Consider the following 27,397-nt stretch of genomic DNA (forward strand, 5'->3'; position numbering starts at 1 on the left):
GGGAGTAAAGTACGCCACAATCCAGAGCACGCTGGCGATTGGGCGAGGTCAGCCAATAGGAAAAAAAACATTCCCGTGTCATCATTGTTGCTGGGCAGACGTCCAGGCGCAACCGGCGAGAGAGGGCGGGGAAAGGAAATCGAAAGTTCTATCAGGAAATCCCCTCCCTGGGATTCCGCCTCTTGGGGGGAGGGGCAGAAATGGGGGGGGCTGGGAAAAGAGAGAAGGTTATCTGGGCCTGGGGGGGAGGGGCGGAGGGGAGACCCCCGCAGAACGCCTCCAAACCGGGGATCAAGTGGAGCTGCCAAAAAAGGCACTGCAGTCCTGGGCTGCATCAACAGAGGGATAGTCATAATGTCAGTTTATCCTGCACAAGTGAGGCCACCCTTGGAATGCCGGGTGCTGTTCCGGTCACCAGGATACAAAAAGGATGCGGAGACCACAGAAAGAGTGCAGAGAAGAGCGTGAAAGATGATAAAGGATCTGGAAACTTACAATGAAGAGACTGAGGAAGCTATCTATGTCCATCCTATGGAACTGAAGGATAGATAGATAGATAGATAGATAGATAGATAGATAGATAGATAGATAGATAGATAGATAGATAGATAGATAGATAGATAGATAGATAGATAGATAGATAGATAGATAGATAGATAGACAGACAGACAGACAGACAGACAGACAGACAGACATGGTAGGTAGGTAGATAGACAGACAGACAGACAGACATGGTAGGTAGGTAGATAGATAGACAGACAGACAGACATGGTAGGTAGGTAGGTAGGTAGATAGCTAGATAGATAGCTAGCTAGCTAGCTAGCTAGCTAGCTAGATAGATAGATAGATAGATAGATAGATAGATAGATAGATAGATAGATAGATAGATAGATAGACAGACAGACCGACCTTTATTGTCATTTTTTTTTACTGTGGGCACAACAGCTCACACCAAAAATAAAATTTAGTTGCCCGCTCTCAAAGTGAACACATACATAACACACATCTAAACATACTATATACAACGTATGTATAGACCTACATCCCTACATATACGTAACATATAAATAAACACTGTCCATCGTGAATATATAACGAAAGGAGGAAGCTTGAGAGTTCACAGGGACTGGGGGGACATGATAACTGTCCGCCAGTCCTTCTCAAAGCCCCAGACAAGAAACAAGGGCTGGAAGCTTCCTAAATTAATCAAAAGAATAGATGCCTCCTGGAGTTTTGGGTGCTCCATCACTGGAGGTTTTCAAAAACAGACTGGACAAGCATTTGCCCAGGATGGTATAAGTTCTCCTGCCTTAAGTCGGAGATTGGACTGGATGACCTCTGAGGTCCCTCCCAGCCCTACCATTCTATGTTGCAGGTCAGAAGCTCCGAGTGATCTTCATTCCGGATGAAAATGCTCAAAGGCTCTTGTGGCATTTTCAAGACGAAGCTGGCCAGTCACAGGTCTCTAATAAATAAATTCATTTCTAAAACTTTTGAATTGGTAGAAGACGCTCAAGTATTGATTGAATTCTCACAAAATGCTTTAAACCAGCCGTCTCCAACTGTTTGGATGAAAAGGAATTTTCTTGGGCTGCACATAAATTATATAATATAGTTAACATACTATTATTTTTAAATTTTTGATTATAGGATTAAAAGTTTTGTGGTGCTGCATTATAGCTGCATGGGACTCTCGCGTTGCAGGTGGGACACGGTTGCTTTAAAGCAGTGTTTCTCAACCTTGACAATTTTAAGGCATGTGGACTTCAACTCCTAGAATCCCACAGCCAGCAATGCTGGCTGTGGAATTCTGGGAGTTGAAGTCCACATGCCTTAAAATTGTCAAGGTTGAGAAACACTGCTTTAAACTGTCGACTTTTTAGGCTCTCAGAGATGGCAGCTCTTGAGGGCATCTGGGAAGCCCAAAATGAATTGGGGTGAAAGACCCCCAGCCTTTTCACTCCTCCTTGCCCAGAAAGCATCCACTGTACAGGTAGTCCTTGACTTGCAACAGTTCATTTAGTGACTGTTGAAATATACGGCACTGAAAAAAGGACATATGATCGTTTTTCACACTTATGACCTTTGCATCATCCTCATCATCACATGATTTACATTCAGACCCTTGGCAACTGACTCATATTTATGACAGTTGCAGAGTCCCGCGGTCAGGTGGTCCCCTTTTGCGACCTTCTGACAAGCAAATTCAATGGGGAACCCAGATTCATTTAACAACCGTGTTACTGTCTTAACAACTGCAGTGATACCCTTAACAACTGTGGCAGGAGAAGTCGTACCATGAGGCAAAACTAACTTAACAAATTTCTCACCTAGCAACATAAATATTGGGCTCAATTGTGGTTGTACGTTGAGGACTTTCTGTGATATGGGGGAACATCGTTCCCATCAATCAAGGCTCTCCCCACTCTTCGGCCAGGGCATCCTGCTGGGCCCCTGAAGAGCCCAGAGAGGACCTCTCAGAGGCAGGAGAAGCTGCCCTCCTGCAAGGGGACCAGGAGGGCTCCGGACGGTCCCTGAGCTCCCGTCTTCCAAAGGGCCCCTGGGTGAGGCCCAGAGACCAGCCACTCGGCCCTCAGCCTGAGGCAAAGGTGGATCTGAGGGAAAAGCCGCTTCTGTGCTGCCCCCACCGAGCCAAGCCCAAGCGGCCATTTTGTGGAAGGTCAGCTGGAGATGCTGGAGAAAGATCCGGACCCAGGAGCAAAATGGCTGCCTCCTCCCCAAGGAGCACACAGGAGCCCCCCCTCCCCCCAGTTCTTGCTCCTTCCAGGTTTTGCCTTGGTTCCTCTCCTTCCTCCCACTCAAAGTGAAATCAGGATCTCTGATCAACAAGGAGCTAAAATCCTTGCTACTTCCAATTTCCAATAACAGGTAGCAACTGAAGTGAGAAGAAAACAAAACCCTATATTTTCAGCAAACAACGTTATGTGTGCAATAGTGAGGGGAAAAGAAGCCCGGCTATGCAATTGATCCCATGTTCTGTTTTTCTAAACCATGAAAATCCATAAATGGCAACCTGGAAAAATGCAGTGTTTGAATGCTGCGCTCCGTATACTGATTAACTGTCAAACTTTGGATAATCAAATATGTGCATTTTTTTTAATTGTGCAATTTTTATTTTTTTTAATTAAAATTATTAATTACTTTAATGGCAGAAATCTCAGAATACACACTTTTAAAAAATGGCTGAAGATTCTATTACACATTATGTATACTTTCCACTGTATTATACAACTAATACAAAGAGAAATAAGAGACCTGTCCTTTCAATTCCAGCAAGTATGATGAAGGTTAAGAATTCATCCCTCTCTCAAAATAAATTAAAAGAGAGATAACAGCGCCCCTTAAAGTCTACCATAACTAGCGGAGTAAAATCTGTGGGGATTCCTTTTTTACCTTAACAGAAACACAGCAACTCTCCACCCTCCTCCTCACCCCATTTGCTATGGGCCCTTCTCCAAAACCCCTTAATCAGCAGAAGCCCATTAAAGGTCATCAGAAATAACAACGTAGCCGCTACAAGCTCTGTCACAAAACTATTACAAGCTATACAAGCCACTTTGGTCTAGTGCAGGGGTAGGCAACCTTGGCTCTTTTATGACTCGTGGACTTCAACTCCCAGAATTCCTGAGCCAGCCTGGCTCAGCTTGGAAACCTCTCCCTGTCCCCTCAGCATGGCTGGCTCAGGAATTCTGGGAGTTGAAGTCCACAAATCATAAAAGACCCAAATTTGCCTACCTCTGGCCTAGGCCTAGGCCGCTTTATGACTTATGGACTTCAACTCCCAGAATTCCTGAGCCAGCATGGGGGAACTATGGCCCCTTCATGACTCGTGGACTTCAACTCCCAGAACTTCTGAGCCAGCCATGCTGAGGCGACAGGGAGAGGTTTCCAAGCTGAGCCAGGCTGGCTCAGGAATTCTGGGAGTTGAAGTCCACAGGTCATAAAAGATCGAGGTTGCCTACCCTCCGGTCTAGTGGTTAAGGCACCAGGCTAGAAAGTGACGGTGAGTTCAAGTCCCGCCTTAGCCATGAAAGCCAGCTGGGTGACCTTGGGCCAGTCACTCTCTCTCTCAGCCCAACCCACCTCACAGGGTTGGTGTTGTTGTGGAGAAAATAGGAGGATATCTTCTATACCTTCGGCAGGATACAAATTAAAAAAATATATAACGTCTACTAAATCCAGTTTGCTTTTGATTCCACAATCATAAAAACGTAAGATTTTCTTTTCTCCTCTGTTCCTCAATTATCATACAAAAATTATTGATTAGAATCAGAATTGAGCTGGAAGGGACCTTGGAGGTCTTCTAGTCCAGCCCCCTGCTCAAGCAGGAGACCCTATATACCATTCCAGACAAGTGGCTATCCAGTCTCTTCTTTAAAAGCCTCCAGTAATGAAGCCCCCACAATGTCTGAAAGCAAAGCTGTTCCACTGGTTGATTATCCCCACTGTCCGGAAGTTTCTCCTTAATTCCAGGTTGCTTCACTCCTTGATTAGTTTCCATCTCTTTGTTTCTTGTCCTGTCCTCTGGTGCTTTGGAGAATAATGAGACCCCCACTTCTTTGCGGCAGCCTCTCAAATGCTGGAATAGTACTATCATGTCACCCCTGGTCCTTGTTTTCTCTAGACCAGTGGTTCTCAACCATTCTAATGCCGCGACCCCATAATACAGTTCCCCATGTTGTGGTGACCCCCAACCACTTATACATCACCGGGTGCCAGGGGCGTGGCCAAAGGGGAAAAAAATGGCGGACAGCCTTGTTTGGCGACCCCCGTGAAATGGTCGTTCGACCCCAAATGGGGTCCCGACCCACAGGTTGAGAACCACTGCTCTAGATTATCATTACTAATGATAAAAGCAAGGATGGAAGACCCAAAATCTATCCTGGTTCCAGCATGTTGGACTTCTTTCCCATCCATCAAGGGTCTCCACATTCTTGAGCCACTGCATAAAATTAGGCATCTGAAAAGCAAGAACCAAAGTTTATCCTGGTTATGAGGGTCTGTCCGGCTTAATTCAGAAGAAGGCCGATCCCCTCTTCTCTTCTCTCTCCTCATGCTGGGAGTGTCTACTCTGGCTGCAAAGAGGAGGGAAAAAGCAGGCAGGGTCAGTCTGAGAGGGAGCCCAGAGAAGGAATCCCACCATCCAGGCCGGGGGATCAGACAAGATCAGCCCAGCAAAGGAGGAGGAGGAGCAGCCTCAAGGGAGGGATTAGCCAGGTGGGATTTCCAGAGTTACAAGAGGGGAGGGGCAGGGCTGGGATTGGCTCCTGAGGTGGGTGAGAACCTGCCCCACACATATGGATGCTTCCCCTCAAATAGATAAATCCAACTCTAGTCCACGTTGTCCTCAAGAGACAAATCCAAAGGGATTCCGATGGCTTCCAGAGATCCCAGGTCTCCCTTCAGTGTCTGGAGGGAGGGATTCCCAGATGGATTCAAGGAGGGGAGAGAAGCCCCCTCCATCCATGACTGCAGGACCCTAGGAAGACTCTCATCTGCCCCTTCCCTTCCCTCCCCCTTGCAGGGGGAACACTCGGACCTCCTCTTGGCAGGTCTCTGAGCCTCCTGATCCAAGACAGTCAGAGCCTGAGAGTTTGGCCTTGCAGGAGGAGAGTTTGGGGACAGGCAGACCCCCTCCCCAGAGCCCCACTGCCTCTCCTCCAAATTCCTTCCCTTGCAATGTTTGAGATGAACAGCAGACAGAAGAGGGATTTCCTAAAGCATCTTCATCATGAATTGATCCTTGGACCTCAAAGCCCTCCCCTCCCCCCTCCCTCCCTCCCCTACAGCCTCCATGGGGGCCACTCACCTGTGAGGGGGCTGCTAAATGGCCTGGTTGCTCCCTGCATTGGAGAGAAAGACACAGAGTGAGTCTCTGAGGAAGATAAATCTCTCTCTTCGCCATTCAACCTCTGCAGCTTCACGAAACTCTCAGAGGAGACCAGCCTGTCTGTCTGTCTGTCTTCATCTATCTATCTATCTATCTATCTATCTATCTATCTATCTATCTATCTATCTATCTATCTATCTATCTATCTATCATCTCTCTATCTCTCTATCTCTATCTATCTATCATCTGTCTATGTCTGCCTGCCTGTCTATCTATCTTCATCTATCTATCTATCTATCTATCTATCTATCTATCTATCTATCTATCTATCTATCTATCTATCTATCTATCTCTATCATCTATCTATCTATCTATCTCTATCATCTATCTATCATCTCTATCTATCTATCTCTCTCTCTTATCATCTATCTATCTATCTATCTATCTATCTATCTATTTATCTATCTATCTATCTATCATCTATCATCTCTATCTATCTATCTCTATCTATCATCTATCATCTCTATCTATCATCTCTATCTATCTATCTATCTATCTATCTATCTATCTATCTATCTATCTATCTATCATCTATCTATCTATCTTCTGTCTATTTATCTGCCTGCCTGCCTGCCTGTCTATCTATCTTCATCTATCTATCTGTCTATCTGTCTGTCTGTCTGTCTGTCTCTCTCTCTCTCTCTCTCTCTCTCTCTATCATCTCTATCTTTATTATCTCTATCTATCTGTCTGTCTGTCTGTCTGTCTATCTATCTATCTATTTTATTATTAAGCATCCATGCCATCCCTCTCTCCAAGCTGACTGTAGGATGCTTGCAATAAAATACCTTATAAAACATTTAAAACAATAAATTAAAAAGCAGATTTCCCCCACCAGATCACTTGGCCATTGCTCCGAAAAGGAGATCATACCCAGTGTTGATTGACCACTGCCTTGAGTCGGGTCCACGGTGGTTTGGGAGAGGCCCAAATCTGCTATAGGGGCCACGAATTCAGGGACTGCTTCCGAGGCCAAACCCAGGGAAGGCAGATTGAACTCTCCCAGGACCAGAAATCTCGAGAACTCCCTGCCAACACTAAGATGGCCCCCAGTAGCTGAGGCGGGGAGGGGGTGGCCATGCAGCAGGGAGGCTGGTACAGCAGCAACAGGCCCAGCTGATCCCATGAGCCCACATTCAGAAAAAGGGAGTCACAACCAGAAACTTGAGGAATGAGAAATTCTCAGGGGACCCCTGCCACCCCACCTGCCCTTCTTCTGGGCTACTGGCTGGTACCAAACCCTAAACCCTGCTGGGCATGTCTCTGAGAGGGGAAACCCCTCCTTCCAGATTCAGCCAGGCTTCAGCTCTACCACCAGAAGTCTCTAACCACTGGGGATCACGGCATTGCCAGTAGTTTCCCACCAAGGAATTGAGGGCTCTCTCTCCTCCAAAGGGGGCCAGGCTCCACCACGGAGACTCTGGGCTGCCTCCCCTGCCTGAATCCAACAGGGAGAGTTTCCCTTCTCCTCCGCAGGAACCAACCAGGGCAAGGAAAGTGAATTTTGCTAAGTTCCTCCAAGTTGGAAAACAGAGCAGATTCTCAAGTCAGAGGAAATCTTCCACCCAGGTGGGTCTTCTCCCCTTCTTGAGGGTTCCAGATGTTTCCCTTTGGGGTCTTCACTCCCGAGAACAAGCTGGCTATCGTGACAAGGAGCCCTCCTTCCCCAGTCTAGTTCTTGGGAGGAAAGAGCACAACTCTGCAGCTTCATGAGTTTCCTCTGTGCTTAAATACACCCACACTCACACCTCAAGTGACGGCACCTCTGGTCCCCGCTCTAAGTTGGAGATTACACAGAAACAGGACAATTCACTCACTTGGTGCTGCTCTGTAGTCACCTTGACGTCTCTCTGCAAGGATAAAAATCAGTGAAAGCTCCAAAGAACCCACCGAAGATCATCCAATCTCTCCCTCTGTAGGAGGAAGAACCCCAGGAGATATTTCACAGTCCCTTTGGCCCCTCAACAAAGGCAGAAAGATCTCCAAAATACAAAAGTATCACCTGACTTGCCCCAAGAGAGACCTGCTGCCTCTGAGAAGGGAATCTGAGGAAGAAGCATCAGCAGCTGGAGGGGGGGAAAGAGATTTTCATGGAAATCCCTCTCTGCTGCTCTTTGACCAAAGTTTGTGAAAGGGACGGAAATGGGATGCCTCTTCCCAGCTCAGAAGAAGACAGGGCTGTCTGAACCTCAGATTCAGCCAGCAGTGTGCTGCAGCTGCCAAAAAAGCCACCACAGTGCTGGGCTGCATTAACAGAGGGATAGAATCAACATCACGTGAAGGGTTAATACCACTTTACAATGCCTTGGTAAGGCCACACTTGGAATACTGCATCCAGTTTTGGTCACCACGATGTAAAAAAGATGTTGAGACTCTAGAAAGAGTACAGAGGAGAGCAACAAAGATGATTAGAGGACTGGAGGCTAAAGCATATAAGGAACGGTTGCTGGAATTGGGTATGTCTAGTTTAACGAAGAGAAGGACAAGGGGGGACATGATAGCAGTATTCCAATATCTCAGGGGCTGCCATAAAGAAGAGGGAGTCAAGCTATTTTCCAAAGCGCCTGAAGGCAGGACAAGAAGCAACGGATGGAAACTGATCAAAGAGAGAAGCAACCTAAAACTAAGGAGAAACTTCCTGACAGTTAGAACAATTAGCCAGTGGAACAACCTGCCTCCAGAAGTGGTGAATGCTCCAATATGGGAAGTTTTTAAGAAGAGACCCGACAGCCATTTGTCCGAAATGGTATAGGGCAGGGGTGTCAAACTCAATTTCATTGAGGGCCGCATGAGCATTGCAGTTGCCCTCAGGGGGCCGGGTGGGTGTGGCCAGGGTGGGTGCAGCCTACTGGGTGGGTGTGGATGGAGTGGGTGTGGCCTACTGGGTGGGATAGACATCGTTCGCATCAAGGGTGCCTATGGGGGCCTGGGCAGGAGTGGGACCGATCTGAGGGTCTCTGGCAGAAGGGGGTGGGACCAGAGCAAGTGCCAAGGCATGGTCCACTGGAGGAGCCTCACTGTTCCTCTCAGGCCATGCAAGGGGGGGGGGCTTATGGAGCTAAGACTGAATGCATTTCAGCATAGATGGCCACCACAAAATTGTACATTGGTTCCCGGCCAGCGTGGGCCAGGGCCAAGGCAGAGGGGGCCGTTCCCTCACTGTTTCCCGGGTGGCTTCGCAGGCCACATAAAACCACTTCGCATGCCACATCCAGCCCCCGGGCCTTGTGTTTGACATATCTGGTATAGGGTTACCTTCCTGAGCAGGGAGTTGGACTAGATGACCTCCAAGGTCCTTTCCAACTTATTATTGTTATTGTTGTTATTATTATTTCAAGACTGGAGTCCCGACAAGAGGAAGAGGACTGGGAAAACAAGACAGAAGGGAGCCCAGGAAAAGCTCCCCAAAGGGGGACACTCGGGATGAATCTCCCCAAGTTAGTATAAGTAAGGATACTTACTTAAGAATATCAAAGTCCCAACAATAGCACACGCCAGGACAAGACCAGCCACAACGCAGCCGACAATGAGCCCCAGGTTGGATTCTGGAACTGAATTGGGAGACAGAGCAGATAATTGAAGGAGAACCCCAAACAATCATCCCAATTGGGGGAGAGACTTAATGCAGCCAAAGGATCGGGAATTCTTCAAATTGAAAAGTCCAAGGAGTTCCTATTCATGTGCCTTTAAGGCAGGCATGTCAAACTGCCGGCCTGAGAACCGGATGCGTCACGCCAAAACCGTGCCCACCCCATTGCCGGAAATGGGGAAAATGTCTCGATACGACACACGATGTCATGAGTTTGACATGCCCGCTCTAAGGGAAGCATGAAGACATCTTGACCACTACTGTTTAGAAGAGGTGTCCTCATGATGCTGCCTTTGTCTCACTCCAGCCCAGCATGAAGGCAGCTGACATTCATCTTTACCTGTTCAGCTCAAAAGCACTTTACAAGCTTGTGACTCTTGGCAGCTTATAGAAATAAAGACCTCCACAACTTAATAATATGAACAAAACTTGGGAAACATTAAAAATGTTTTCATTGTTGTTCTTTTTATAGTTTGCCCCAATATCAGGCAACCATCTATTCTAGGGGTGTCAAACTCAATTTCACTGAGGGCCGCATCAGCATTGCGGTTGCCCTTGTGGGGCTGGGTGGGTGTAGCCAGAGTGGGTGCAGTCTACTGGGTGGGTGTGGATGGAGTGGGTGTGGCCTACTGGGTGGGCGTGGCCAGTTCTACATCATTCGCGTCAAGGGTGCCTATGGGGGCCTGGGTAGGAGTGGGACAGATCTGAGGGTCTCTGGCAGAAGGGGATGGGACCGGGGCAAGTGCCAAGGCATGGTCCACCGGGGCACGTGCCAAGATGGCCGCCACAAAATTGTACATTGGCTCCTGGCCGGCCTGGGAAAGGGCCAAGGCAGTGGGGGCCGTTCCCTCACTGTTTCCAGGATGGCTTTGCGGGCCACATGAAACCACTTCGCGGGCTTCATCCAGCCCCTGGGCCTTGTGTTTGACATGTCTGATCTATTCTATGCTATTTTTAAACATGAATATTTGCATTTTATTATTAGAAAACTATAGGATTCATATCACATATCTGCTGCTACAAGCTCCGTTACAAAACTATTACAAGCTGTACAAACCAGTTTGATCTAGATCAAGGGTCTTCAAACTTGGCCCTTTTATGACTTGTGGACTTCATCTCCCAGAATTCCTCAGCCAGGCATGCTGGCTGAGGCATTCTGGGAATTGAAGTCCACAAGGCATAAAAGGGCCGAGTGTGAAGACCCCTGATCTAGATGCTAAACCACCAGCCTAGAAAGCAACTCTCTAAGTGATTTATAGAGTCAGCCTCTTGCCCCCAACAATCTGGGTCCTCATTTTACCGACCTCGGATGGATGGAAGGCTGAGTCAACCTTGAGCAAGTGAGAATCAAACTCCTGAAATGAACAATGAGTCACCTTGCATTACTGCATTCTTAACGGTATATTTAAGCTTGAATGTTGGCACCTTATGATTTAAAAATGAAAGGATTATTATCACCTCTCTGTTTTTTTTAAATATATAGTTTCATTTTCTTTATCTCTTGTAGGATTGGTCTGTCCGCCTAGTGGAGAAGACAGGAACTAATCCTTCTTTGAAACACTCTCAGTCATCTGGCCAGGATAGAAATTGTTTCAGCCTTCGCAAAAAGAGCTTTTAACTTCCCAGGAAAGCAACCCAGGATGTGGGAATCCTCTTGTGGCTACACACAAACCAGGATTAGGAGGAGGATTCCAGGGAAGGCCTATCGCATAATGCCCCTCGACCTCCATCACTCTTTCCTCAAGACTAAACAGGCTAATCTTTCCCCTATTCATGTCCAAAAGATTCAAGTTTCCTCTCCCAGATCAACTTCAATTGGAGTTTTTTTTCAATTACTCTGAATCTGTATTAATGGGCCTTGTCCAGAATTGGATGTTCTGATTGAGGATCAGGGCAGGACACAGGGAGAAAATTACCTTCAACATTTTACACACACACACACACACATACAAACTTCATATATACATATATTAAATCCTGGATATATTCAAGCTATACTAAAACTATATTAAAATAAAACTATATTCAACTAAACCCGAATTAGGGGATTGCACGGTCATAAGGCATATCCGGTCACCTCTCGACCCCTATTACAAAATGTTTTTAGCAAGCCGGGTATCCTCCACCCAAGACTTGCATCTTTCATTTTTGTTTCCTAAGTGAAGGACATCGCACTGTAAAGGGAGAAGGGTGTGGTAGTTTCTAACGGGGAAAAAAAAATGAGATCAACAGCCCCTTAGCTAAATAACGATGCGTCTGTCCAGCCACTTTATCCATTTGATGAAGTCAGCTGCAGTTCACAAATCTTAACAAAATTTGGTACCCAGGGGCTACCAGACACCTCCTCATTTTTGTAATAAATCTAAAATTAAACAAGAGTGTATCTGTGCTCAGCATAACTCCACTGCTGCAGGTAGGAAACAGGGGAAGAAGAAGGGCTAAGTTATCTAAGAGGATTTCATCGGGATCTGCCAGCTCTTGTGATGGGATTCTGGAGTTTCCTTTACATCCCCTGAAGCCAGTTCTAAGGTCTGGTCCCTGCAGCTTCACCAACCTCAAACAATGGAAAAACCAATGGCCTAAAGCTCAGGTAAGCTCACATCTGGACACAGCTGGGGTGAGATTTCCCTCCCACATCCCTCCAGCCTGCCCAAGAGCCCAGCCTTTCCCTCCCTGCAGACTCTCACCCTTCAGGGCCACGTCCAGAGGCTCCTGCAGGCCGTCGTGCTCCACGTGGCATCGATAGCGGCCCCTCTCTTTGGGATCGATCCAGATGCTGAGCGTGGTGTGGAAGGTCCCATCCGCGTTGGGAGCCACGGACCCACGGAGGGTGTCCGGCAGCCAGACCTCCCCGTCCCTCGTCCAGGAGGCCTCGATCTCCCTGGGGTAGAAGCCATCCAGGCGGCAGACGTGCATCTCCATCCCATCCTCCACCTCCATCTTGCTGCTCATGGTCACCGCTGGGGGCTCTGCAGAAACGGCACCCCTGGAATTAACTCTGAGCCCCTCCACAGCCTGAAAGGTGGATGGGAAACTTGGAGGGGCAGGAAAGTCTCCCACTGCTTCCCACTCCACACCTTCAGCCTCTCCAAGAGTTGTAGGAAATGCTCCAGATCTGGAAAATGCTCAACCACAAGAACTCCCGATGCTGAGTCCTTCCCAGGGACTCAGCCTGAAAAACCTCCAGCAGCAAATTGAGGGTCCAAGGAAATTCCTCTCTGGCTGCTTTGAACTCTGAGTGATCTTGGATTGTTTCCTTCAGGGGAGGGAAAGTGGAGCTGCTCTTTTATGTTCCCTTTCAAGACAACAACAACACAGAGGTTTCTCCCTACTTTTGTGGTTTCCTTCTGCACCCCTGAATCTGAGGCTGCTCCAGGCCTCTTTCCAAGGGACACGACCACAGTTTCAAGAAGAGGAGAGCCAGAATCAAAGCAAAAAGGGCTTTTGGAGTCTCATCCTGGTTAATATGGAACAGATATTCTGTAATTCAAAGGGGAGGGACAGGGAGAGAGGTGACGCCAATGGGAGAGAGAGAGAGAGACCGTCCTCTCAGGGCAGGGAGGGGCTGTTGGCAATTTGGGGTGGGGTGGGGGAATTCCCCAATGGAGCCTGATGCTGGAGGGATTAAAGAACCCAGGGGGGTAGACCAAAGAAGGAGGGGTGGACTAAATGGGAAAGTAATGACAAACCACAGGAAAAGGTGATGTGGACACCCTTGTGAGGTGACGGTGTGTTCCTGAAAGTGGAGACTGAGGAAAGACTAAGTCAGAACTGTGGAAATCTGTTTGTGGTATAAAAGAAAGATTCACAGAAACTTTGTTGTTATTTTTTCCCCCTGGGAACAACCCCTCAACCTTGGCATTTTTTTGTCCAAGGGATGGCACTGATAATCTCCTACCAATGGTAGACAGGGAGCCCTCTAGTGGTGGATATGAGAGGTGTATTGTCAGATGCAAAACAAGGAGGGAGCCCCCTGTGGGATGTGGTGGGAAGGACAGCTGCTGGAAGGAAAATAAGGGTGCCCCTCACACTTGACTATAGTTTGGGTAATGGTGGTTTCAATGAAGACCCCCAAGAGGCCCCATTGCCGCACTGTGGGCTGTGAACAGGACACCCCCAAGTGCTTTTGCTGCCTGATCCACACAGACACCCACCAGACAGAGGCTGCATTTCCTGGTCCAATAATAATAATAATAATAATAATAATAATAATAATAATAATAATAATAATAATAATAGTAGTAGTAGTAGTAGTAGTAGTAGTAAAGTTGGAAGGGACCTTGGAGGTCATCTAGTCCAACTCCCTGCTTAGGCAGGAAACCCTATACCATTTCAGACAAATGGCTGTCCATTCTCTTCTTGAAAACTTCCAGTGTTGGAGCATTCACCGCTTCTGGAGGCAGGTTGTTCCACTGGTTAATTGTTCTAACTGTCGGGAAGTTTCTCCTTAGTTCTAGGTTGCTTCTCTCCTTGATTAGTTTCCATCCGTTGCTTCTTGTCCTGCCTTCAGGCACTTTGGAGAATAGCTTGACTCCCTCTTCTTTGGGGCAGGCCCTGAGATATTGGAAGACTGCTATCATGTCCCCCCTCGTCCTTCCCTTCACTAAATTAGACATACCCAATTCCAGCAGTCGTTCCTTATACTGTATGCTTTAGCCTCCAGTCCCCTAATCATCTTTGTTGCTCTTCTCTGTACTCTTTCTAGAGTCTCAGCATCTTTTTTTCATCGCAGTGACCAAAACTGGATGCAGTATTCCAAGTGTGGCCTTACCAAGGCATTATAAAGTGGTATTAATACTTCACGTGATCTTGATTCTATCCCTCTGTTAATGCAGCCTAGCACTGTGTTGGCCTTTTTGGCAGCTGCAGCACAGTGCTGGCTCATATTTAGGTGATTGTCCACTAGGACTCCGAGGTCCCTCTCACAGTTACTACTATTGAGCAAGGTACCCCCTATACTATACCTGTACATTTGGTTTTTCTTGCCTAAATGTAGAACCTTGCTTTTTTCACCATTGAATTTCATTTTGTTAGATAGTGCCCAGTGTTCAAGTCTGTCCAGATCCTTCTGTATCTTAAGCCTGGAGTGTTGGCTATTCCTGCCAGCTTGGTGTCGTCTGCAAATCTGATGAGTTCCCCATTTATCCCCTCGTCCAAATCGTTGATGAAGATTTTGAAGAGCACTGGGCCCAGAACAGAGCCCTGGGGCACCCCACTACACACTTCCCTCCATGTAGATGCAGTTCCATTGAGGACCACACGCTGAGTACGGCCGGTTAGCCAGCTACGGATCCATCTGGTGGTGATGCTGTCTAACCCGCATTTTTCTATCTTATCAAGTATATCAAGTATACCTGTGCATTTGGTTTTTCTTGCCTAAATGTAGAACCTTGCTTTTTTCACCATTTGATGTCTGCCTGGCAACGGGAACCAAACAGGGCTTCCCGTGTCTTGGGGAAGGGCTGGAAGGAGAGGAGGTGGTCAACCAGGCTCTAGACAAGGGACCCAAAGAGGCCAAATGCATCCCCCCAAAAAATATCCAGTTACAAAGGAGAAAAGCCCTTCATGGCATAGGTCCAGGTTACTTACAGGACCGCATACTGCCGCACAGTTCCCAGAGACCGGTGAGGTCCCATAGATTGGGCCTCCTTCAGGTCCCGTCGGCCAGACAATGTCGGCCGGCGGGCCCTCGGGGAAGGGCCTTTTCTGTGGTGGCTCCGACCTGGTGGAATCAACTTCCCCCCGAGGTTCGAACTACTCCCACCCTGCCGGCCTTTAAGAAAGCCGTTAAAACTCTCCTGTTCCGGCAGGCCTGGGGCTGATGTCCCTGGGGGGGGAGGGGCGGGATATGATCGGACACGCGGTATGATTGTATTATTTTATTGTTTTATTGTTAAATGATTGTTTTAATTTTGTACGCCGCCCTGAGTCCTTTGGGATTGGGCGGCATATAAATAACATTAAATAAATAAATAAATAAATAAATAAATAAATAAATAAATAAATAAATAAATAAATAAATAAATAAATAAATAAAAGTCCAGCCTCAGTCCAGGTACTCACCTTTCCTCAGCAGCGTCCGCTTCCCGTAGGACAGATACTTCTTTATCCACTCAACGCAGTCCCCCTCTAGGTAGACTTTGTTCCTCTGATTCCATGTTGAAAGAGCGTCCCATTTCCTCTGGGTGATCAGGGCTTGGGGGTCGGGAGCCACCCAGCTGAGGGTCTCCTTGTCGAAGGTGAGGAAGCTCCTCCCATCGTATCCAAAGTCATAAAACCCACCTTTGCTCCCATCTCCCCGGAGCTCACAGCCATACATCAACTGCCACGTATGAAGGCCTGAAATAGGGACAAGATCGTGGTTTGGTGAGTCCTTAAGGTAGACAGACAGACGGACAGACACACACACACACACACACACACACACACACACACCCCAATGCAGGGACTTTGACACTAGTGGGAGACACTGATACCCCCGTTTCCTCCCTAGCAATCAAGGGAAAGAAAGCCCCCATCACTAACCGCCCTTCTCCCCTCCCTCGACCTGCCTCCCTCCATTCCCCCCCCCCAGGATGGAGCCCCTGAACCTCCCCAGGAAAAGGGAAGCTGGAAAAGCCAGCGGAGGATCCCGAGGGAGATTGAGAAAAGAAGGAGTCACAAAAGAAATGGAGGGAGCCTCCTCCATCTTTCCTTCTGCAGTTCCTCTGTTGGGGAGACTCTTGGGGGGAAAGGAAGGGATCCCAGAGAGGGAACATTTGCCTGAATCTGTGGTTGCAAAGAGGAACTGGGAATCTCGTGGCCTCAAAGAGGATCTGGTCGACCTGCAAAAAAAAGCTTGCAGGGATCCCTGTGATCATGAATCTTGGTCTGAGTTCACAAAGAGCATCATCTTGGGCTAACAAGAAACAAACCATGGCTTAGTTCAATATAGGAACGAAGCCTTGAAGGGCCACAAAGGAATATTTTCCTCAGCAACAGCAGCAAGTGGCCCAGTCTGATCTGCACACCCAAAAGGTTGTTGATCTTTGAAATGAAATTTGAAGTTTACAGTCTCTGCAAGGCCACACTTGGAATACTGCATCCAGTTTTGGTCACCACGATGTAAAAAAGATGTTGAGATGTCTAGAAAGAGTACAGAGAAGAACAACAAAGATAATTAGGGGACTAGAGGCTAAAACATATAAGGAACGGTGGCTGGAATTGGGCATATCTAGTTTAATGAAGAGAAGGACGAGGGGGGACATGATAGCAGTCTTCCAATATCTCAGGGGCTGCCACAAAGAAGAGGGAGTCAATCTATTCTCCAAAGCACCTGAGGGCAGGACAAGAAGCAACGGATGGAAACTAATCAAGGAAAGAAGCAACCTAGAACTATGGAGAAACTTCCTGACAGTTAGAACAATTAACCAGTAGAACAAACTGCCTCCAGAAGTTGTGAATGCACCAACACTGGAAGTTTTTTAGAAGAGACCAGACAGCCATTTGTCCGAAATGGTGTAGGGTTTCCTGCCTGAGCAGGGGGTTGGACTAGATGACCTCCAAGGTCCCTTCCAATATTATTATTATTATTATTATTGATCATCACATAGTCAGCCAGCTGTTCAGACTGGATTTGGCATTTTGTCTACCTATCGAGTCCTTCCCAAGGACCTGGTATAGGCAGATGTGGATGTTTGATGTTATTATAGATATCGTCACAGGATGGAAGCAGTTATAATAATAATAATAATGATAAAGTTGGAAGGGACCTTGGAGGCCATCTAGTCCAACCTCCTGCTCAGGCAGGAAACCCTATACCATTTCAGACAAATGGCTGTCCAGTTTCTTCTTAAACACTTCCAGTATTGGCGCATTCACCGCTTCTGGAGGCAGGTTGTTCCACTGGTTAATTGTTCTAACTCTCAGGAAGTTTCTCCTTAGTTCTAGGTTGCTTCTCTCCTTGCGTAGTTTCCACCTGTTGCTTCTTGTCCTGTCTTCAGGCACTTTGGAAAATAGCTTGACTCCCTCTTCTTTGTGGCAGCCCCTGAGATATTGGAACACTGCTATCTTGTCCCCCCTCGTCCTTCTCTTCGTTAAACTAGACATACCCAATTCCAGCAACCGTTCCTTATATGCTTTAGCCTCCAGTCCCCTAATCATCTTTGTTGCTCTTCTCTCTACTCTTTCTAGAGTCTCAACATCTTTTTTACATCGTGGTGACCAAGTTCCTAGTAAGGCTTCCTTTTGCAATTGACTAATGGCGAATTTGTCAATGCCAATGGTGTTCAAGTGGTGCTCCAGTTATTATTATTGTTGTTGTTGTTGTTGTTATTTATTGTTATTATTATGTTTCAACTTTGATTCTTGGATTAAAAAAACCTGAAGGTTTTTTTTTTAAAGGAAATCCTGCAAGTTTTCTACTTCTGCTTGGGCTTGAGAGGGAGGAAGGATGCCAGAAATTCTCAATTCTGAGGGAAAACCACTTGTAAGTACAGTTGAACTAAACTGACCGGTCCTTTCCCTCCCTTTCCACTCCCATGAGTGACCGGGTGAGGGGATCCTTTCTCTGCAGCTTCTGCTCAGCCTGAGACCTTCCCTTTGGAAGGAGAAGAAGATCCTCCTGCTCTGAGTCTGATCCTGCCCTCCAGAGGATCTGCCCAGGGGAAAAAAAAAAGGTTCTGAATTTCTGCCCAAGAAGGTCTCCTGCCATTCACAGGAAGGCACTGAAAATCTGGCTGCAGTTTTCAACTTCTGTTGTATAAGAACATACATCTTGTATCAAAAGCATCAAAACCTAAGACAGAAATAATCTTATTTCTACTGAAGATGATATTGTGTGTTCTTATCTCAACTCTGGCACAGAACTGAATTTTTGTGCAGGGATCACCTTGAAAAGACAAGTTTCATTTTTTTAATTATTAGTTATTACTGTTAATGCATGAAACAATTCTGGCCTATCTCTGAGCCTGGATGTTCAGGGGTTCCCTGAGGCCTGAAACATCGCTCAACGGTTCCTCCTGGGTCAAAAGGTTAAGAAAGGCTGCTTCATAGAGGCTAAAACGTATTTATAACTCCTGTGAAGAATATCAGAAGCCACTTCTTTGCGTCTTTTTTCTTTCGTAATTTTCTTCAACTCGTTTTTTTTTCTTGTGCTTTCTTGTTCTTTGGTTTCTTTCTTTTGTCTCCTCTAGTTTATATTAGTTTCTATTCATTTTTAATCCTCATTGAAAAGGTTCAATACAAATTATAAAAAAAAATTCAAAAGGCGAACAGGATATCAGAGATCATTAAAATGTATTGAAAACATGGAGGCTAATGTCAGAAAGCCTTTGCGTAAATCAAGGGTGGGACCACATCTGGAATATTGTGGGCAGTTCTGGTCACCAGACCTCCAAAAAGGGCAGGAGGGAGGTGGGGAAGGTCCAGAGGGGGCGACCCAGAGGATGGGGGGGTGGAAGCAGCCTCCCTTGGAGGAAAAGTTGGGACATTTGGGGCTGTTTGGCCTGGAAAGGAGGCTCCCCTCCACTCTGGCCGCTCTCCTTCCCCCTTTCTCCACCAGGGGGAGCCCTCTGGGTCCAGCTCTGCTCCCCTGAGAGGCCAGCAGGGGGCCTGGAGGGATCTGGGGGGATCCTCGGGGATCAGAGGCAGAACAGGGAGATCTCTGGGTTGTCTGCCTGGGGGGGGGATGGGCAAGGAAAGGGCAGAAGAAGGGGGGCTTCACCTCCTTGGGATGAAAGGAGGGAAAATGGCTGTTGTTTGTGGAGAAAGTTTACCTCAGCCCAAAGCAGCTTATCATTACACACACATTTGCTTGCAGCCCCTCCCTAAATAAGATTCCTTAAAGGTGAATCTTGTCCCCCAAAGATGCAGAAGTGGGGGGGCGGTGGCTGCAGAAGAAGGTCTCCCCCCCCTCCAGGGCAGCCCCAGCATGAGGGCAGTGCAGGAGTTCAGTCTGAATGGGAAGCCATGATGCCTCTGAGTGACTCATGAAGGGCCCCAAATGGGGGTTTCTTTCTTTTCTGTCCTTTCCCCCCTCAAGACTGGTAGGATCCTGGAAGTGATCCTGTGCCTCCCCACCCCCACCCATCCCCATTCAAGAGTCCCTTACCCCGCTTGGCCTTCCAGTTTCTCCCTCCAACTGGAACAGTATTTCTCAACCTTGACAATTTTAAGGCATGTGGACTTCAACTCCCAGAATTCCACAGCCAGCAATGCTGGCTGTGGAATTCTGGGAGTTGAAGTCCACATGCCTTAAAATTGTCAAGGTTGAGAAACACTGAACTGGAGGATCAAAAGAGGCTTCCAGGCATTTGGACCACACTCAACTCTCCCAAAAGGGAGTGCCAGAAAGAGATTTAGTCTCCCAGGGTGGATCTGCACTTGACCCCCCATTTCTCTGGGCTGAAAATAGAAATAGGAGGACATGTTTCCACCAGAATTGTCTTAGGATCCACCTGCTTTTGGGGGGGGGAGTAGGGGTGGGGAAGGAGATCTGTAATTCCTCCCTCAAAGCAGGATGTCGACCAAGCTCTCCAACTTTCATGGGGGGGGGAGGACAAGATTGTGGTCTATTCTTTATTTTACATCACTATCCATATCAATATACAGACAGAGAACTGTCAAATGTTTCCTGCAATCTGCTGAATAGTTCAGTTATGGAGGCAAGGACACTTGCATTAATAGAAAAAAAGAATAAACTTCCTGACAGTGAGAACAATTAACCAGTGGAACAGCCTGCCTCCAGAAGCAGTGAATGCTCCAACACTGGAAGTTTTTAAGAAGAGACTGGACAGCCATTTGTCCGAAATGGTGTAGGGTTTCCTGCCTGAGCAGGGGGTTGGACTAGATGACCTCCAAGGTCCCTTCCAACTTTACTACTATTACATATTCAAAAGACTTTTTATAATATGTGGAAGCAGCCTTTCTCCTGGTTCTCCCCCCCCTCTGGTTCCTGGGGAGGGGATTATGGGGCAGGAGGCGCCACCTGACCCATCACTCACCTTGGCTCTGATTGTAGCGAGTCCTCGCAATCTCCAGGTTTGCTTTGAACGGCTCCTCATTGTCACGTTGAATCTGGGTCTCTCTGTCCCAGTACTGGGGGTCTTCCTTCCCCACCTCCTCCATCCAGGAGACCCGCGGCTCCATCCTCCGGCTGTTGCTGTCGTAGTGAGCAAAGACCTGACCGTCCATGCACCCCACAGCGACATACTGGGGCAGCCCCTGACTGTGGTCCGAGATGGAGGTGTAGAAATACTTCATGGAGTGCGAGGAGGCGCCTGGAAGGGACCCAGTGGGGCAAAGTTAGGGGCTTTAGCCAAGGAACCCTAATACTACGGGGCACAGAAAGGCAGCAGTTTGAGGGTCTATGAAGGAAAAGAGAACTGGGGGCAGAGAAAGGAGAGAGAAAAGAAGGGCGAACAGATGGGAGAGGGAGGCAGAGAGTGGAAAGAGGAAGCAATTGAGAGGCAAAGAAACAGTTTCTGGGGCGGCCGAAGGATTGGAGGGCAGAGAGAAGGGGATAGCAAGGTCAAAGGAAGAGCAAGTCCCTCAAACTCTACTTGAGCCCCCCACCCAAATGCTCTCTCCCCCCTTCCAGCAAGGCTTTCCTGGATTGTTCAGTCTCTGCCCCAAGGAGGCTGCAGACACCCCAGAGGGAGGAAGGGAGCCCCAACCCCAGAATCGCAAAAGCAGCAGAAAACCCCAACGGGTCACCCCCAACTTTCAAATAATTCTCATTGTTTGAATGGATTATTAATAAGTAAAGATTTGAGGGGAGATTTTATAACATGGGACGGGAAAGAGGGATCCAGGAGGGACCAGAGGCCATGGGACCCTTGGGGGGAGACTCAAACCGATTGGCTGGGAGGGCAGTCAAAGGAAGAGCAAAGGGAACACAGCCCCCCTGGATCTTTTTCCTCGCCCCTCCCAGCTGGGAAATTACCCCTCCCATCCTAAGGTTCAGGTATCTGAGCAGGAATTGACTTTGAACCCCAGACTCCACGGGGCTCACCCCCATTCTACAGAAATCTCATTTCAGCAGCCCAATTAGGGTACTGAAACCATCATTCCCAGGCGCTTCCAGTGGATCAGATTGACTCTGCATCTCAAATATTTTCTTCACTTCCCATAGAAGGTGCTCAGAAGCCTGTCTTCCTCTGGTGCTGATCCTGCACTTTGTCAGCATAAAGGCAGGCAGAAATGTCCCCCAGCCAGCTTGTGGGGGGGGGGGGGGAATGAACTGGGCTATCCTAACATCAGACATGTTAAACACAAGACCGGGGGGGCGGATGTGGCCCACAAACTGGTTTTATGTGGCCCGCGAAGCCATCCTGGAAACAGTGAGGGAACAGCCCCCGCTGCCTTGGCCCTGGCCCAGGCCGGGCGGGAGCCAATGTACAATTTTGTGGTGTCCATCTATGCCGAAACGCATTCAGTTTTAGCTCCACAAGGCCGTCTGGAAACAGCGAGGAACCAGACCCTGCCGTGTCGGCCCCACCCCCTGGGTGCATGCTGGGGAGGTGTCACCCTTTGTGAGGAATGAAGAAATGCACCATCGCCTGGAAGTGGCCAGCAAATGGTCCTCGCCTACTTCACATATCCGGCTTGATGGGCTCCGGCAGAGGGATTTCAGCAGGCAATGAGGCTCCTCCAGTGGACCATGCCTTGGCACTTACCCCGGTCCCACCCCTTTCTGCCAGAGACCCTCAGATCTGTCCCACTCCTGCCCAGACCCCCACAGGCATCCTTGAAGCGAACGGTGTAGAGCTGGCCATGACCACCCAATAGGCCACACCCACTCTGTCCACGCCCACCCAGTAGGCCACACCCATCCTGGCCACACACACACACACACACACACACACACACACACTCAGAGGGCAACTGAAATGCTGATGCGGCATTCTCAGTGCAAAGGCTTAACTCAACGTTTCTCAGACTCAGCTGCTTGGACTTCAGTCTGGACTTCAATTCCCAGAATTCCTCTCATCCCTCCTCCCAGAAACCCATGGGGCCTCTCCCCCCTGACCCCACTCCCTCCCCCCACTGAGGCTGTTTGGGAGTTCCTGCTGAGATCATCCATGTTGGGTGGGTGGGTGGGTGGACTCAGCTGGGGTCCTCTCCCTAAAGCCAGCCTCTTGTCACCTTTAAAGCCGTCTTTAAATCAAAGATAAACACAGAACATTATTTCAGTTTCTGTCCTGCAAACTCCTGATCCTGAAGCATCAAACATTTTTCAGCCCTTCCTTGGAGGACACACTCAGTTCACAAGACATAAACTATGCCAATTTCCACTTTGGGGGGTGCCCAGATAGACTTGATTGACATCTGGAGGGGCGATCCTTATCCTGTTCTCCTGGGGTGGGAGAGACACAGCAGCAGCTTTGGGGCCTGATGTCAAAGTGGCCAAAGGGAGCGGATTAGAAAGAGGTGCTGAAGGAAAAATCTTCATCCTGGTTCATCCAAGCCAGGGATAAATCAACAACATGGTGACGGCTTTTGAAAGAAGGTTGCAGTTTATTGAAGAGCCAGACCGAAAGATGGTTCTGGCAGGAAAGAGGAGAGAAAAGAGGGTGAGCACATGCGGAGAGTAGGTTTCTATACCCTCTGAAGCCTTTTGTCTGAAGTTGCTTCCTGTTCCTGTGTTGAGGCTTTGTATTTCCTGTGTCACGTATTCTGAGTCTGGGTGTGCCTTGCTGGTATTCTGATGGTGATGGGTTAGTCCTTTTATGACCAAAGGTCATATCCTGCTTCCTTAGTACTGGGGCTAATGACGCTTAGAGTTTGGGTGCGATATGCAGATTTTAGGTGTCTTCCTAAGCTTCTAGCCCCAACTTTCCTGATGGTTTACATCTGCATTTGTACAGGGCTGGCTTCTACTTGGGGGAGGCAGACCTGGGGCTTTTAAGAAAAATTGGGCATGCTTTTCTGTCTCTTTAATATCCTTGGAGGAAATATATTTTTCTGCCTTTTTAATATTTCCCTCTCTGGGGGGCTGACTTCCCACAGAGGACCGAATCAGGATTCTTTTTCTGGGAATAAACTTTTTTGGGGGGGGGGGGAGGAGAGAGAAAGTTTCCCTGGCAGATAAAAAAAAGCCTGAAAACCCACCCACCCCGGCCCCCAAAGGGACTCACCGAAGCAGCTCTCCTGCAGGGCGGCCACCACCACCACCAGGATCAAGAGAAGCGCAGAGCGCAGAGCCATCCCGGCCGCGATCCTCCACCTGCGCCCCGCTTCCTGGAAGTCGCGGCCAAAGAAAGAGGCGCCTCCCATTGCTAAACAACCGCAACACTCGACAAGCGATTGGGCGAGGTCAACCAATAGAAAAAAAGTATTCACATGTCGTCATAGTTGCTAGGCAGACGTCCAGGCACAAAGGGAGAGAAGGATGGCGGAGGGGGTGCGGGGATACGATATCTTCTGGCGTTACTTGAGGGGCTGTCACAGAGGAGATTGATTTATTACCCAAAATATGAGACAGCAAGACAGGAAGCAACGGATGGAAGCTTGTTCAAGAGAGATCCAAAAAAAGATGATAAAAGGTCTGGAGCAGAGGTCCTCACAACGTTGGTAACTTTAAGACTTGTGGACTTCAACTCCCAGAATTCCTCAGCCAGCTTTGCTGGCTGAGGAATTCTGGGAGTTGAAGTCCACAAGTCTTAAAGTTACCAACGTTGGAGAACCCTGGTCTGGAGGCTAAATCATATGATGAACGGTTGAAGGAGTCAAAATAAAGAAAAATAAAGAGGCAGAAAAAAAACTGGCTTTCAATCCAAGCAAGTATGATGAAGATTAACAATTTATCACTCTCCCTTAAAGTAAAACCAGCGACTCTTCACTTTATTCCTCCCCCCATTCTCCATGAACCCCTTCTCTAAAACCTGTTAATCAGCAGAAGTCTATTAAAGGTCCTCAGAAATAACAACGTGTAACTGCTACAAGCTCTGTTACAAAACTACTACAAGCTGTACAAGCCACTTTGATCTAGATCAGGGGTCTTCACACTCGGCCCTTTTATGACTTGTGGACTTCATCTCCCAGAATGCCTCAGCCCGGCATGCTGGCTGAGGCATTCTGGGAGTTGAAGTCCACAAGTCATAAAAGGACCCAGTGTGAAGACCCCTGATCTAGATGCTAAATCACCAGCCTAGAAAGCAACTCTCTAAGTCATTTACAGAGTCAGCCTCTTGCCCCCAACAATCTGGGTCCTCATTTTACCGACCTCGGATGGATGGAAGGCTGAGTCAACCCTGAGCCGGTCAGGGTAATCCCACTGTGATTATCCCAAGTTTGCTTCATTTCAGCAGCCCAATTAGGGCACTAAAATCATCATTCCCAGATGCTTGCAATGCACCAGATTTATTCTGAATCTCACCCTTCACTTTCCACAGAAAATGCCCCCCCCCAATTTTCCTTCTTTGATGCTCATCTTGCACTTTGTCAGCACAAGGAAAGGTAGAAATAACCCTCAGCCAGCTGGGGAGGAAGGTGATCTGGGCTATCCGACTCTTCTCTCAATGTAAAGGCTTCAATCAGAGTTTCTCAGACTCAGCCACTTGGACTTCAACTCCCAGAATTCCCCTCACCTGGCAGAATCCCATGGGGCCTATCCTGGAAAAAAAATCTCTGGGGATCTTGTGCTTTAGGAGGGGCGGGTAGTGGAAGGGGGAGAAGAAAGTGAAAATAAACAAGACGGATCTTTAGGAAGATTATTCCAGGAATGTTTCTCTCTCTAGACTCTTTCCCTGCTGCATTTACACGGCAGCCGTATCCAGACGGCTCAGTTGCAGCAGCCTCCTAGCCAGCCAGAGGACAGGAAGGCCTGGAGCAGTGGTTCTCAACCTTTTTAATGCCGTGACGCCCCCCCAACCGGTCGTAAGTCGAGGACTACTCAACTGGTGCAGCACCGTTTGCAGAATGGGACTTTTGGCGGGCTCAGCAGGGCAGAGACAGCCTGGACAATTCCTATTGGCTTTTGAAAGCCAATAGAATTAGACTCTATTCAAGAGGGTCTATTCTATTGGCTTTCAAAAGCCAATAGAATAAAAGGGAGTAGCACAGCTAAGAAAAAGGAGGAAAAAAATGGCGGACTGCGTTGTTTGGCGACCCCTGTGAAATGGTCGTTCGACCCCAATGGGGTCCCGACCCACAGGTTGAGAACCACTGGCCTGGAGGAACGTTGTCCATGGGGTCGCGATGGGTCAGACACGACTTCGCAATTAACAACAACAACCAAGTCAGCCAACACACGGAACTGATTCCAGAAACTAGCCGGGTCCTCCCAGCACCAGAAACCAGAAAGATCCACAAAGCCCGGCCAAAGGCCCCGAGATTGTGTCTTTATGTGTGTGTATGCGCCAAGCAGCCAGGAGGTTGTGAATTGACCTGATCACCTGCAAATGCTGCTTTCTAACAACCTCCACTTTCAGGAAGAGAAAGAATTGGGCTGGGGGGGGGGGGTGCCCAATTCCAGACTGACATCTGGAGGGACCACTCTTGTCCTGGAATAGAGTGGAGTGGAGTGAAGTGGAGTGAAATGAAAGAGAAGAGAAGAGAGAATAGTGAATAGAGAATAGAGAATGGAATAGAATAGAATAGAATAGAATAGAATAGAATAGAATAGAATAGAATAGAATAGAATAGTTGGAAGGGACCTTGGAGATCATCTAGTCCAACCCCCTGCTCAGGCAGGAAACCCTATACCTTTTCAGACAAGTGGTTGTCCAATCTCTTCTTAAAAACTTCCAGGGTTGGAGCATCCACAACTTCTGGAGGCAGGTTGTTCCACTGGTTAATTGTTCTAACTGTCAGGAAATTACTCCGGAGTTCTAGGTTGCTTCTCTGTTCCCAGAGGGGCTGTGCCTGTGGGTGGGGGAAGAGCGGTGGCAGCAGCAGCAGAGTCTCATCCACGCTTTGGGGCCTCCTCTTTTTGTTGTTGTTGTTAATTGCAAAGTCGTATCCGACCCATCGCGACCCCATGGACAACGTTTCTCCAGGTGTTCCTGTCCTCTACCATCTTCTGGAGTCCATTTAAGTTCACACCTCCTGCTTCAGTGACTCCATCCAGCCATCTCATTCTCTGTCGTCCCCTTCTTCTATTGCCCTCCATCTTTCCCAACATTAGGCCCTTCTCCAATGAGTCCTTCCTTCTCATTAGGTGGCCAAAGTACTTGAGTTTCAACTTCAGGATCTGGCCTTCTAAAGAGCAGTCAGGGTTGATCTCTTCCAGGACTGACCGGTTTGAACGCCTTGCAGTCCAAGGGACTCGCAGGAGTCTTCTCCAGCACCATAGTCAAAGGCCTCAATTCTTTGGCGCTCAGCCTTTCTTATGGTCCAACTTTCACAGCCATACATTGCAACTGGGAAAACCATGGCCTGGACTATACGCGCTTTTGTTGGACCCAAAGGGGAAGGGAGCGGATTCGAAAGAGGACCAAATCAGGGTTTTATTTCTGGGAATATTGGGGGGGAGGGGGAGAGAGCGATTCCCTGGATGGATTCCCACCAGCAGAAAAAGGGGCCCCGAACCCCCGAAGACCCCCCACAGGGACTCCCCGAAGCAGCTCTCCCACAGAATAAACGCCACCGAAACCAGAAGCCAGGGGGGCGTAGAGCGCCCCGCCATCCTGTCCACTAAATTCAACCTGCGCTACTAAATGGCGGGAAAGAGTCCACCCCCCCCCCCCGGTGATCAACAGCCCAGCGGACCCTCCCGCTTTTCCCAGCCCCGCCGTTCTGCCCCTCCCCCCCCAAGAGGCGGAATCCCTGGAAGGGGATTTCCCGATGGAACTTTCACTTTCCTTTCCCCGCCCCCGTCTCTCGAGCTGCGTCTGGACCTCCGCCCAGCAACAATGACGACATGGGCCTATTCTTTTTTTCCATTGGTCGAGTTCGCCCAATCGCCAGCGGGCTCC

The 27,397-nt window shown here is 48.3% G+C and overlaps 1 protein-coding gene across 2 annotated transcripts; it reads right to left on the bottom strand.

The window, feature by feature from the left end:
• Window positions 1–4,848: 4,848 nt before the first annotated feature.
• LOC120318353 (H-2 class I histocompatibility antigen, Q9 alpha chain-like) lies at window positions 4,849–23,728 on the bottom strand. Of its 2 annotated transcripts, none has more exons than XM_039365838.1 (8): window positions 23,618–23,728; window positions 20,483–20,758; window positions 15,564–15,839; window positions 12,188–12,469; window positions 9,373–9,462; window positions 7,729–7,761; window positions 5,831–5,864; window positions 4,849–4,981 (listed from the first exon to the last, which is right to left on the bottom strand). In XM_039365838.1, the coding sequence occupies exons 1-7, from the start codon at window positions 23,685–23,687 to the stop codon at window positions 5,845–5,847; spliced, it is 1,047 nt and encodes a 348-aa protein (XP_039221772.1). In that variant the 5' UTR covers window positions 23,688–23,728; the 3' UTR covers window positions 4,849–4,981; window positions 5,831–5,844. The 2 variants fall into 2 exon arrangements, with proteins under 2 accessions (XP_039221772.1, XP_039221773.1); XM_039365839.1 differs by having other exon boundaries at window positions 4,849–5,096.
• Window positions 23,729–27,397: the final 3,669 nt, after the last annotated feature.

This window comes from Crotalus tigris, unplaced genomic scaffold, assembly GCF_016545835.1.
Source record: "Crotalus tigris isolate CLP2741 ecotype Arizona unplaced genomic scaffold, ASM1654583v1 scf7180000020185.79499, whole genome shotgun sequence".
Classification (NCBI taxonomy): domain Eukaryota; kingdom Metazoa; phylum Chordata; class Lepidosauria; order Squamata; family Viperidae; genus Crotalus; species Crotalus tigris.

Excerpts from the sequence above, each read along its gene's own strand:
- LOC120318353 (XM_039365838.1), bottom strand. The coding sequence starts at position 23,687 with ATGGCTCTGCGCTCTGCGCTTCTCTTGATCCTGGTGGTGGTGGTGGCC. Across the intron at positions 20,759-23,617 it reads CCTGCAGGAGAGCTGCTTCG|GCGCCTCCTCGCACTCCATG; the intron begins GTGAGTCCCTTT and ends GGTCCCTTCCAG. Across the intron at positions 9,463-12,187 it reads TCTGGACGTGGCCCTGAAGG|TTCCAGAATCCAACCTGGGG; the intron begins GTGAGAGTCTGC and ends CTCCCAATTCAG.